At 36.9% G+C, this 13152-nt stretch overlaps 1 protein-coding gene across 2 annotated transcripts in view; it reads left to right on the top strand.

Moving 5' to 3' along the window:
- Positions 1-11820, top strand: part of CRTC1 (CREB regulated transcription coactivator 1) — a 158001-nt gene extending 146181 nt beyond the window's left edge. For both annotated transcript variants that reach the window (XM_083179396.1, XM_083179397.1), the window contains 2 exons: positions 4999-5179; positions 5297-11820. In XM_083179396.1, the coding sequence (XP_083035522.1) occupies positions 4999-5179; positions 5297-5508 (393 nt within the window). In that variant the 3' untranslated portion in view covers positions 5509-11820. The remainder of the gene's footprint in view (positions 1-4998; positions 5180-5296) is intronic.
- The last annotated feature ends 1332 nt before the right edge of the window (positions 11821-13152 follow it).

Raw genomic sequence — 13152 nt, 5'->3', positions numbered from 1 at the left:
TTATCTATTTTGTGTTAATAAACATGCAAGGAAGGTTAAATAGTAAAAATAAAAGCAACAGGTTTTTTTTCTCCATCATTCTGCACTACAGGAAGAGACTAGTCTTGACATATATTTGTATTTCTATTGATGACTAACTGAAATAAGTCTTTATATGCAGCACTCACTCTATTCCATCTGTGTGTTATGTGATTTGGATTAATTTTGTCTATTTATTTACAAATCTGTTTTGATGCTGTCTGATAATTTGGTATCTCTTACATATGTCACTTGCTAGTTGCATCTGTTTTTAATTCTTGTATTTCACTGTACCAAATGATAAGGTAGAATTACTATTTAAAGTTGTTCTGTTTAAAGCTAAACTATATACGTGCAATTAGTAATTTCTAACCTTTTTATTTTAAATATATAAAAATGTCTTAGGGTTTTGTTTGTTTGCAGCTGTGATCAAGATATTTGGTAACTCACCTTAAACATCTCAGGGCTCCAACTAGGGCATACAGTGGGTATGCCCTAGTTGGAGACCTGAGATGTTTAAGGTGCAGGGCCCTATGGGTGCTATTATGGTTGCCTGCTAGAAACCAGTAAGAGTATAAAATAAGTGATCAGCTGGTATTGCTGTGTGAGTGTGTTTTGACTACCATTTATACAGTGCAGGGAGTCTTTCGACAGTCAATAGGTAGACACCAAAAGGTCCAGGTCCAGGTCAAGCATGTGTACTGTGTACCCTTGCATGGCTTGCTTGGATGGTAAAGCATGTTGACCTTTTAATGTCCATCTAGTGAATATTGACCTGACCTTGACTTACTGGCTGCCAACCTTGACATTGACTGTGATACAGTATATAACTCACCTGTTGTAGTGCAACTTGATATGTTTCAGATGCAAAGTTACTGCTTTTTTTAATCTTTGCTCCCAACTCATGGCCTATAACAGTGGTGTCAAACTCACGGCCCTCCAGCTGTTGTGGAACTACACGTTTTAGCATGCCCTGCCACAGATTTTATATAACGGATTGCTAAAACTGTGGCAGGGCATTCTGGCATGTGTAGTTCCACAACTGCTGGAGGGCCGTGAGTTTGACACCACTGCCCTATGATATCTTAGCATAGGTTATTTTCTGTCATTTAGCCACAGTCAGAATCGCACAAAAGTCAGATACCGTTTATAATTAGATTGTTATTAGAAAGTATTGAAGCATTTTTTATTCAATGTTTCTAAAAGTGTTTTACAATATTAATATATAATAACATTATATATCCATTAATATATCAAACGGTAATGCGAAACAAAATGGTTTAAAGGGGAAAAAAAAACAGATTAGCTAGAGCAGCTTGGCCAACCTGTGGCTGTCCAGCTGTTATATTTTAATTCCCTGTATGCCCTTCAGCAGTTTTACTATTAGGGGATGCTAAAATTGTGGCAGGGGCTGCTAGAGGTCCTTGCTGTATTTGATGAGGAGCTGTGGTGGGTGAAGTAGTGTATTATAAACCAGCTTTACAGATAAGACTGCACTGATAGTTTGCAATCTCTATACATGCTTAACAGTGAGAACATTCTATAGACATTGCAGAAATCAAGAATAATTCAGCTGGCAAAATACAATTTTGTCCTCTGCCTCTACATATTTAATTGTTTTGATAATATCTGTATTCAACTACATAATGTTCGCTTACCATTGATGTCATATTAGTATATGAAAAACTTGAGTGTGAAAGGTTATATGGTACTTTGAATGTATGCACGTAAATCAGGCATTCCCAACCACGGTCCTCAAGGCACACCAACAGTGCAGGTTTTGTAGATATCCAGGCTTGAGCACAGGTGACTTAATTAGTATCTGAGGGATTCTGATTAAACCCATCTGTGCTGAAGCCTGGATATCACTAAAACCTGCACTGTTGGTGTGCCTTGAGGACCTTGGTTGGGAATACCTGACATAAATGAATGAATCCTGTAGTACGATTTACTGTTTATGCTAAAAACTGTTGTAGTGCAACATGACATTTTTAAGGTGGAATACTATGACCTACATCCAGCTGAAAAGATGGGGATTTTGTCCTTTCTCAGCCAGGGTATTAAATGGCTCTGCTTAATCTTTCAATCATTATGCACTGTGAAATTGAGGCATTGTGCAGATGGATTTCAGCAGTGTTTTATTTTGATATATATTTTTTATGTTTCTGAATTAAAGTCATGGACTTGCAAATGCACTAGAGCATAATGCTGTTGTAAAACACAACTTTTTATCCTACATTCTGTGCTCAAATAAGTAAACTAAATATTTAATATCTCTACCAAGTTACATTCAATTATTTAGTAGTCTGTAGCTGTGTGCTGCTTCATCGGAAATTAAAGAAATGTCTACATTTATTTTATAATTGTAGGAAATCCTAACTGCACATAAAACCTAAATATAGAACCACTCCTGCCCTTGCCTAATAGAGTTCTCACCCTCTGATCTATGAAACCATAGTAGCAAAAAGTAATGTGGGCACTAAGGAAATGGAGTTTGTATAAATAGACTGCAGCAGTTCTTAAATAATGAAATATTTCACTTCGAAAAAAAATTCACATCTAGATAAAAAAGGCACAGACTTACTTGAATATTTAAAAAAGGACTCTTACCCATAACTTGTATATTTTATAGCATGTAACTTGCATTTGATGGGAGAAATGAGGTGGGAAGAAATCCAAGCAAAAGGTTAAAAAAAATGTATCTGTATTAGTTCTCATTAATTTATGCTGTCTGATCTATATGCCATACTTGCCTACTCTCCTAATACTTCCAGGGTGCTCTCAAAAATTGAGTAGGCAAGTCTACTACCAGAAAGCTGCCCACTTACTGAATAAAGTGGGCGGACAATGACACGATTCACTCTGAATTGTTACCATAGCCACACTCCACTGTAAAGTGCTGATAGTATTGGCATTGTATATAGAGGGCATGGCCTCAATGATGCAAATGTGCAACCATCTACTAGCACTACCCCAACTGTAGAATCATGGACCCTGCACTACCCCTTCAGCAATCAACTACCCCAACCCCTCAGCTGTGCTGAACTGGCAGCCAGAATGTCAGCAACTGAGCGATGTCCACAGTATCCCTTTGAGTGACAGACTTGCTTTTGGGTAAAAAATGTTGTTAGTAACAATATCTAAATTCAGGAAAAAAAAAACATTTTATTAGGTTCTATTAAAACACAGGTTCTATATGCAATTATACTGCATGTCCATGTACCGACTGCACTGTATATAGACACACTGTTTTATTCTGATTCCATTTATAATTATTATTATTAGCAGTGTTGCCTCAGTTATGAGTATTAACAATAATATCAATTTTTAGTGTGTACATGGATTAAGGTGAAACTTTATTGAACGGTCTGCAACTCTAATTCTTGTCTATCTGGTCATATAACCAGTCGGTCTTTGTCCTTTCTTGTGAAGCACACTTCTATGTGAAAAACACCTTTAAATCCGCTTGTAGAATATAAGCGTGTAACTAGGGTGGCCAATTTCAGGATCATCGGGATCCTGGGATTTGCCCCCAAAATATCTGGGATTTCAATCCTGGGCATTGAAGTATCCAATCCTGGGATTTCAGGATTAGTTTGCGCATGCGCAGTCTAATGCCGGGCATCATCTGAGCACCTGCTCAGACCCTGCCTGGCTGTTCCCGACCAGCGCGTGGCCTGGGCAGCATGACTCGTCATAGGTTATGCTGTACAGGCTGCAGCACTGCACCTCCGCTGCCAGATCTCTCTTGCCCACACACAGTGACCCAAGCACCTCCAGCGTCATACCCACCGATTGCCTCCATTCTGCCTCCGCACCGCTGCCGCCGGCCCCGCTCCACGGCTCCCCTAAAGTAATTCGATGTGGGGCACAGAGGCGCTTTTTTTTAGGGATGCCAATCCCGGGATTTTGGCTAAATTACTATCAAATTTCTATCCTATTTTGACTACATAGTCAAAATTGTAGCCAAAATTGCACAGTGTGTACACATCATTAGTCTGATCTAATCCGTTCCAGACCCACGTCAAGCAGTTTCCCCTGACAAAAAAAAACGGGTTGTTGCATTTGCAAAATAAACCCCTGAGATTTTCATGTTGGTGTAAAAGAGCAATGTATTAAGTATCTCAGTGGATTTATCCATATGGACATACGCAATGGATAGCCTTAAAACCTGGACTGTAATGGTGGAGAATGGGAACCTCTGTTCCAATGTGATAATGGCCAGGTTAAACTTCATCAACAACACAGTTAACATTTGAAAACAAATGTTCCCAGTGTGACACTAATTGGCGCTCTAGCTGCTGGATGCAGGACACCATAACAACTGAAGCAGAAGACTGTGTCTAAGTACTTTTAGCGCTTTGATTTTAAGCCACTGAAAATCATGCACAACAGCCACTGAACTCTCCAAACAATTTAGCATTTAATGTTCTGCATAGATTAAGAGTTATTAGTTTTACATCTATTTGTTAGTGACCACACATATGTCTGTACAGTTTTGCTCAACAGGTTTTTCCTTTACAGATTCTCAAACTCTGTCCTCAAAGCACCAAACAGTTTGTTTTTCATTAATCCTCATACTGTAGAATCAATTAAATATTTCCACCTGTGGCTCATAAAATGTCAGTGTTAGAACACAGATTGGCGTCATCATAATTGAGGATTTATGTTTGAATGCATTGGTATTAATACTATGCGGTAGATTCAGTTAGCTGTGGCCTTTATTTTTTTTAATGTTTTAATTAGCTGTCCACAGTAAACACGTTCAACTGTCCCGAAGGGTGAACTTTAAGCAGATCTTTTCTCAGATCTTTCAGAACTCTGAGGACAAATCTGTGTTATTTGCACACTTTTAACTGGATCTGCCCCCATGGCTTTGTGCAGCTGGGTTAAATGTTGTGAAATATATATATAATATGCTATGGTCAACTGAATCTACAGGTTTGCACCATAGTAGTGATATTTTTTTTCTCTCTGCAGCTTGAACAGTTTAATATGATTGAAAATGCAATTAGCTCCAACAGCCTGTACAGCCCTTGCTCAACCCTTAACTACTCTCAGGCGGCCATGATGGGACTCACAAGTAGTCATGGAAGTTTACATGACTCACAGCAGCTCAGTTATTCCAGTCATGGCAACATACCCAACATTATTCTCACAGGTATGTCTGTGCTTTATGAAGTTAAACAATTCAGGAATGTGACAATGAAAGTCTTAAATTACATTGTAGCCATATCTGTTTAATGAAGGCCTTTTTCTTTTGTATTTTCTTTCCCAGTAACAGGGGAGTCTCCCCCGAGCTTATCAAAAGAACTTACCAGTTCACTGGCAGGTGTTGGCGATGTGAGTTTTGATTCTGATTCACAGTTTCCCTTGGATGAACTGAAAATCGATCCTTTGACATTGGATGGACTTCATATGCTTAACGACCCAGACATGGTCTTGACTGACCCTGCCACAGAAGATACTTTCAGAATGGACCGACTGTAGAGTGAATACTTTCATGTCATAAATTATGCTGCCCCTTTCCCCAGCTGAGCATAAAAGTTCAGCAGGTCAGCCATGTCTTAGGCAACCGCTGAGAGGTGTCGCTCTGTGATGTACTAATGAGTAAAACCTTTTTTGTCCCAAGCTTGCAATGCTACAAATCACACATTATGCGCCATGTTTTAGATCGTGCAATTCACTCATCGGAGTCTGATGAAGGACTGCACATGAATTCACCGCCAAAGTTCCATCACACAGATTTGTCCACAAGGAAATGGAAACTTGACTGAATCTTGGAATAAAAAGTTTGTAGAAAGTTACTTTGCTGGACAAAAGCTACATCCACTTATGCTGCATTCAAAATTTAAACACATGCGAATGAATAGTCGGAGCCTAAAAAGGAGTAATGTTATTCCTTGCAGAAGGATTTTGATGGAAATTTTCCTCATGATCAGTTATCCATTTTTATCAGCCATTCAGATGATCATGCATTCTTTGAGTGGGAGAAAAAAAGCGGTGCTGTAGTGCGGTGCTGTGTAAACTGCATGAGCACACGTCTATGATAAAGGAAATGGTAAAAGTTCTATTTAGTGGATATTTTCATGTAGCTAAACCCATCTGAGTTTTGTAAGCGTTTTCTTCTCACTCTTGATTGGTGTATTTTGTTACTTGTCTTGTTTCTAGGTTTATTGATTTAGTTGCTGCCAGAAAGGCCAGCAACAATCTGCTGTTTCATTTGTGTTTTTTGTTTTTTTATATTCTATTTAAATGTTTTGAGTATATGGAGTGTAGAATTGCTTCATAATGCCAACAGAAGCACTCTGTATTTTTATTTCTCATTCAAACTGGAAGGTCACTTAATATTGAAAAGGGAATGTTACCAACCAAACCATTCATTGTAGACTGGTTAGAGTAATCATCATCATTGTCATTGGCTTAGTCTTAATTCCCATCCATTGAGTAATTGGTAATTACACATGGACACAGAATTTTCAGATTAGTCACGGTTAGTCTTGTATTATTACAGTTTAAATGTGATGTTACAGCATAATACCTATTATTTTCTCCCTTTTTATATGCTAATTAAATCAATAAAGCATGGTTCTGCATGTTTTATTGTGAAAAGGAGTAAAGAATACTGTACTTGCTGTTGGGGAGATATTCAGCACTGATGTGGTGTTCATATATAAAAACACTCCATCTTTCTCATCCGCACTGTAGAAGTGATAATTCTCCATAGGGACACAGCTTTATGGGAAAGATGATTTGTAGCGGAAAAAAAACCCAGTCTGTTAGTTGCTATCAAAACTGTGTTTTGAAATTAGACCAAATTTCACTTCTCAAATCAAAATTCGCCTTGACATTTGCTGGCAGGTTCTTGCATTTACGTATCAGTAGAAGATTAAAAAAAAAAGAGAAAATAAAACGTATTCAAATAAATTTCCAACACAGTTTAGGAAGGTTCACAGTCTGAAAGAATGAGCTCAAAAAGGAGAGAAGAGGTTATCAGATTTATACTAGTGTATGATAGTTGTGTGTTCGAATGTGTATCTGTGCATATCTAAAATGAGAATTGAACAAAAGCATCATTATATTATCTTTTCAGCAATTCATATATAAACACATAAAAAGAGTTCTACTTGTAGCAGGTACATGTAAGGAGGAAATCACATGAGATGTAACTTCTAATCCCTTTGTTTGGTATTTATCATATTCCAAACACATCTGTTCCTTTTGGCATTACCAAGTTTTTAAGTTGGCAGCAGCATCTGTAAATTTTACATTGGTTTCAACACAGTATTTGTAAGGTAAATACTGTGTACATGGCTCCTTTATATATGTAACTATATAATCAGATACACCTGGAATATGGGTGTACAAAATATAAAGAAATGCTTTCCGGCTTAGTGGTGGAGATTTTCACCAAGTGATCCCATTGTAAAGTGCACCCTAGCTATATTTACCATGTGCTGGAGGACATCAGCAAAACAGACTGAGCGCATGACACCAGTGTGCAAATATCCTTACCCGGCAGAGTTGCTTGGTTTGGGAAGATAAACCAATGCTAGTAGTAAAAACGTTAAGCGCTAGCAGACTAAGACACTAAAACCTTAGTGTCACAAGCTTGTCTTCTATGACTGCCAGTGCAATTGTGGTGAACATGATGCCATGGGTCTCCTCATGTTTGCTTTAGAATAGTGTAAAGGGCAGAGAAGCCGCAGGCTGACTGTTGCAAACTGCTCTGATTTCAATGGTAACAGATCATAAAGAGTCACTGCAGAGCTATGCTCAGACCATTTGGCAGCTCTCATGTTCTGTTGCCCTGAGTACTTGCCAAACATGATGGCAAGGCAGATGATTACATCTGTGACCATAGCTACAAGTTGCTTTATATGACTATTAGGTAGGTACGGCAACCTCTCTACTTTGACCTCAGTAAGGTGAATTAATGACATGCCTTTCAAAGAGAATCTTTGATAGTGTATGGGGATTGAGTGCATATGATGTCCCTTCATATGATATTACCAGCATAGGACATGAATGCATTGGACTGTGGTATGCTGCACGTTATGAATGCTCAATATGTGTACTGCCTCAGCAGAATCCTGCAAGTATTCCTCCTCTGCTTCCTATATAGGTATGAATGCATTAGACACTAACTTCTTGTATTTACCTATATGTTACATGTATGTTTTCCCTCTGGGTTTTTAAAGGCAGAAGAAATAGCTTCAAGTGCAAAAAAACTTTAACCTTTAAAAATGTAATGTTACAACATGAAATCAACGTTCGGTTTGAGGACAACTTTATATTGGTGATATGTTCAACTATGCAGCCATTAGCCATTTATTTTCCATTGCAAATATTCAAGAAAATATAGTACGTAAGAAGATACAACATTTAATGTCAATTCTCGCATATATTAAGCTTAACCACCTGGTGGTGGTTTGTTAGTTTACAATATCATTAATACACTAATATTCATTTTAATTAAACAATGTTAGAATATCAGTTGCATCAATTGTATCTTCCTCTTAAAATACAATAAGTTATAAATATGAAGGATTATTATAATTGAATACCTACATATTTCCCATACCCATAAGTACTATTGAGTTTAGAGTACATTGTTTAAGTCAGGCATGTCCAAACTATTGCCCTCCAGATGTTGTGAAACTACACATCCCAGCATGCCTTGCCATAGTTTTAGCAATCATTTATAGCAAAACTGTGGCAAGGCATGATGGGACTTGCAGTTTCACAACAGCTGGAGGGCCATAGTTTGGACATGCCTGGTTTAAGTGAACAATGACCCGTTTTAGAGGTGTGCTGGCAGTAATTTACCATTCTAGACAAGGCTGAATGGTTTGCAAAGTTATAGTCCATTCATGGGGCAGGATGTAATGTAGTCAGCGAGTACCGGACCTGTAGGATGCTGGCGAAACCCAGACAGTTTTTTAAAGGGGCAATCATTTAAAAGGCGTGATTTTGACTTGTAAATGATTGCTCCATCTGAGATTCTCTGGCATCCAGCAGGTCCAGTGATCTGTCTCCTTTACATCCCACTGATTGTGCCCGGTTGTTACAAATTTCAAAGGAGCCCAAAAAAACACTTCACTTAGGGCCACTTCATATCAATGTTTTTTCTAAAACTGGATGGGGAGCACATGAAAGAAGAAATCTGTTCTATGACACCTTTTGCATTGATAAGTTTGGTGCCATTCTATGGAAGCTGTATACTACATTTTTTCAATGTAAAAAAAAAATATATTTTTTATAAGCATATATAGTTTCTTGTGTGCTTCTAGAAAAATGCATGTATGAATGTGTCCTTAATATGCTTTCTCATAATGCATGAGTTTTAATACGCACTATGTTAATAAGGAATGGGGATACGGTAGCTCTATTTTCCGCTCATAATATATGCCACCGCTACTCACTAATACAATATAATCAACAGCTAATGTCGGAAATAGTTGCATTGCAATTCTTTTTTTTTTTTTTCTTTTTTTTTTTATTTGTTTAAAAATAAAGTAATTTTCCCAGGACCCATACAATTAGTGACAAAAGCCAACCAGGATGACAACATTCCCATCTGTGTGCAGTACAGTATGTATCTGCAAGTCCTGATGTCATTGTGCCTCACAAATCCATTTGTAGAATATAATGTGAAACCATAAATTGGAATGTAATTTTATAGCCGAATCACACATCTGTGAGTACATAATGCAGTTCAGGTCTTGGTTCGGAGCACTTTGTCGTTTTACTTTAGAAATTTATAGTGATGTCAGTGGCTTTTGTGATTGCTGCAGCTCAGCTGAATATTTTACCTATTGCTTGACCAAACACCAGTTACACTCTAAGCACCATCAGTATTGTTTATATTTGATGGTGTATTCTTCTGTCAAATGTTTTCTTCATATGGTTGCCAGTGAAACCACATTATATAAATGCCTTAGTTTCCATTGGATATATTTATGGTTCTTAATGTTAAATTTCCCATCAGCTCTGATTAATGTGTTTTTTTTTGCTTTTGCTTTTTTATTTGGACTACATTACAAGACTGTTTACAAGATTTATGTAACTGCTGAGTGAATCCAATCTTATGAATGAGATGACACATGCTACAAGTAGTAAAGAGTAGTTTTGGCCTGCTTGCTTCGCTGCCAAATTGATAGCATTAATTTGGAACATTAGAACATTAAAGGGGTGTATTTATCAAAGCTTTGCAAGAGATACGTTGTGAGAAATAAAGTACCAACCAACCAGCTCCTAACTATCATTTTACAAACAGCCTGTACATGTAAATTAGAAGCTACTCGGTTAGTAATTTATCCCTCATTATTTTCAAGTGATAAAACAAAATGGCAGGAGTTAAATGACAAACTGAACTCATTAGTTAGTAGAGCTTTATTAAAAAGCTCATGTTCTGTGGGGCTACTAATATTGCACAAAAAGTCTTCACCCTAGATAGCTGAGGTGCCTCCACACGTTTTTTGGTGCCTTGTATATGATCAGGCCAAGATTACTAATATGGACTGTGTAAACATTTACCAATTTCAATTAGTTTATGTATACAAATATGTATTCTAAACTTCTGTGGAGACATCACTGTTAAATATTACTCTGGCTCTGTATAAAGTATATTTTCTATGACACTGTAAGAAGAATTTTGTCTGAACCTATGCTGCTTTAACATTTTGCATTTCATTTTTTTTTCTTTGATGGGGTTGGGTAATGGGATTGTTTGAGTTTAAATGAAGACTGTTGTATGTATATGCCTACATTTGGAAAACCAATGGTATGCTCATGTTTGAAGTATACCTGAATATAAAACTGTGATTTGATACAAACTGCAAATGTTAGTTATGTATTGGCATGAATGCTGACAGGAGGAAGCTGCTTTATTTAGAATTGTGCATAATGTGTACAAAAATCTTGTATGCTGTGTGCATGAAATCCATACATATGCACCAGACAGGAAGTGTCTGTGATATTTGCTGCAACTGCATGCCAACAGAACGATTTCTCCCATTATTTGATAAAAACAAACTGTAGTCAACTTTAAATATGTAATTTCATTACTTTGTTTTGTATGCAATGTGTGCCTGGACTTACGGTACACCACTTTACTGTATCCATTAAATGTTACATCACAGATTTGTTAGGACCCTTTGAAATCTGGTGAACATCAGTATGCAATTCCTTTGTTCCTTTTAACACATGATATGTCTTAAATGTAATAACTTGCAAAACTGTAAAAAATATATTTCTTTAAGAGATTATATTTAAAAAAAAAAAGGAAAAAAATCCACTGAAACCAGCATGGTACAAAAATATCCAACTGCATAATGACAAATTACTAAAAAAGGTCTGAATAAATATTCTAAATATTGAATGCTAAAGTGTGAATGAAAATATTTCCTTTTAGCATTGAGCCTGTCAATGTAAGGCTGTAATGAGAGATTAATGTTTTACGTATTTGTTTATAAAAAAAAAAAAAAAGTGCTTGTGTTGTCTAATGTATTTTATTTATCATTTATACTGCATAGGCTAGGCATGGATGCATGTGCATTTTCTATGCTGACACAGCAACATAATTATCTATGTATTATAAATCATTTTTACCTTTTTAAAGAGATCATTGTGTGAAATTTATATCTTGCAAAAGCAAACACTATATATTACGTCCTATTCATTTGTGTTTTTATTTATTTTTTATGGAAGTGAAAGAAAATGGAAGGGGCTATTTGTTTTTACTGTTGTGTTACTTGCCTTATTTGTAGGCTTCACAAATTAAAATATAATACATGTAAAGGGATATTTGTTTTTGTTTTTTTCCTTTGTAGCATCATGATGTGTAAATGAATGGTGTGTCCTATACTAGATTGGATCCAGGCCAAGATAAATAAATGGTTTAGGATTAGGTGAACATTATTCTGATGTTCTTTCTCATAAACCAGTGGAGATGAAGTATATTAGTTTATTTTTGAGGGTTGGGTGAAGACCATCTATCCCCAACCTTTTTTGTAAACATTCTAGTTTGCAGATTTATTTGGTTTGATGTAAAAGTTCTGTATTTTTATTTAATATATTTTTGAGTTTAGCAGGTTTTATTAAAAAAAGAAAAAAGGTAAGTATGGTAACTGTGTAAGCAATAGAAATTTTGATACCAAATAATTTTTATTTGCACATATGATACATATTTGTCTATACTATTTAAACTTGCATATCTTTAATTACTAGAAATAATTGATTACAATATTTTTCAAAATATTCCTTTAATCCTTCACTAAATTGCCGGTGCAGAATGTCTTGTTTGTTACCCTTCACAGAAAGTTTTCAGTTTCTACACTAAAAACTGGTTTGTCATAGCACCTCTACTGGAATAAATAAATCACAACTGTGCTCCAGCATCACCTGAGCTTGCACTATACATCACTTGCATCACTTAAACATCACTAACAGAACCATGTGTCTGTCACTAGTGTTGTGTTCTGTATCTCTACCAGGGGTTAGTGTGTGTGGGGTGGGGGGGGGGGGGTTTGTACTGAGCTTCATACCCTGTAATGGTAGGGGGAACTAATTCCACCTCCACCACAGCCCTGCACAATAATTCCAATAAAAATCATGTCTCAGCAGATTCCTTTTCTGGCTCTGGCGCAGTGTATGTGATTGCATACCATCACCGCTGCTGAAGACAAGGTGAGAGTGGGCTGGGGGTACACAGAGAGGAGGGGAAGATGCTTGAATGACACAAGGCATGGAGCTGCGGGAAGGGTGGGCAGTCAGCTGCTGGTGTGACAGGTAGATATGTGTGTAAGAGACACTACTTATGGATAGGATGTGTATAAGGTACACTTACTGTGGACATTTTGTGGAAGGAGTGCTTCTGTGGGCATTATTTGTAAGGGGCACTACTGTGGGTATTGTGTATAAGCAACACTACTGTGTGGCATTCATGTATAAAGAGTACTACTGTGTAGCGTAACTTGACCAACAGCCAACTTGAATAAGGAGCACTTCTGTGTCAGATAATACCCCTCATTTTTTAATGTTTTTTTTTTTTTGTGGGGGGGGGGGTGGTTTTGAAAGAACAAACAATAGTTAACCAAGAGTTATACATATTTTATACATGATTCTATCTTA

Source organism: Crinia signifera, chromosome 1 (genome assembly GCF_055691185.1).
Source record: "Crinia signifera chromosome 1, ASM5569118v1, whole genome shotgun sequence".
Taxonomy (NCBI): domain Eukaryota; kingdom Metazoa; phylum Chordata; class Amphibia; order Anura; family Myobatrachidae; genus Crinia; species Crinia signifera.
The sequence above is the reverse complement of the archived record's forward strand: the minus strand, read 5'-3'. Positions and strand labels throughout refer to the sequence as shown.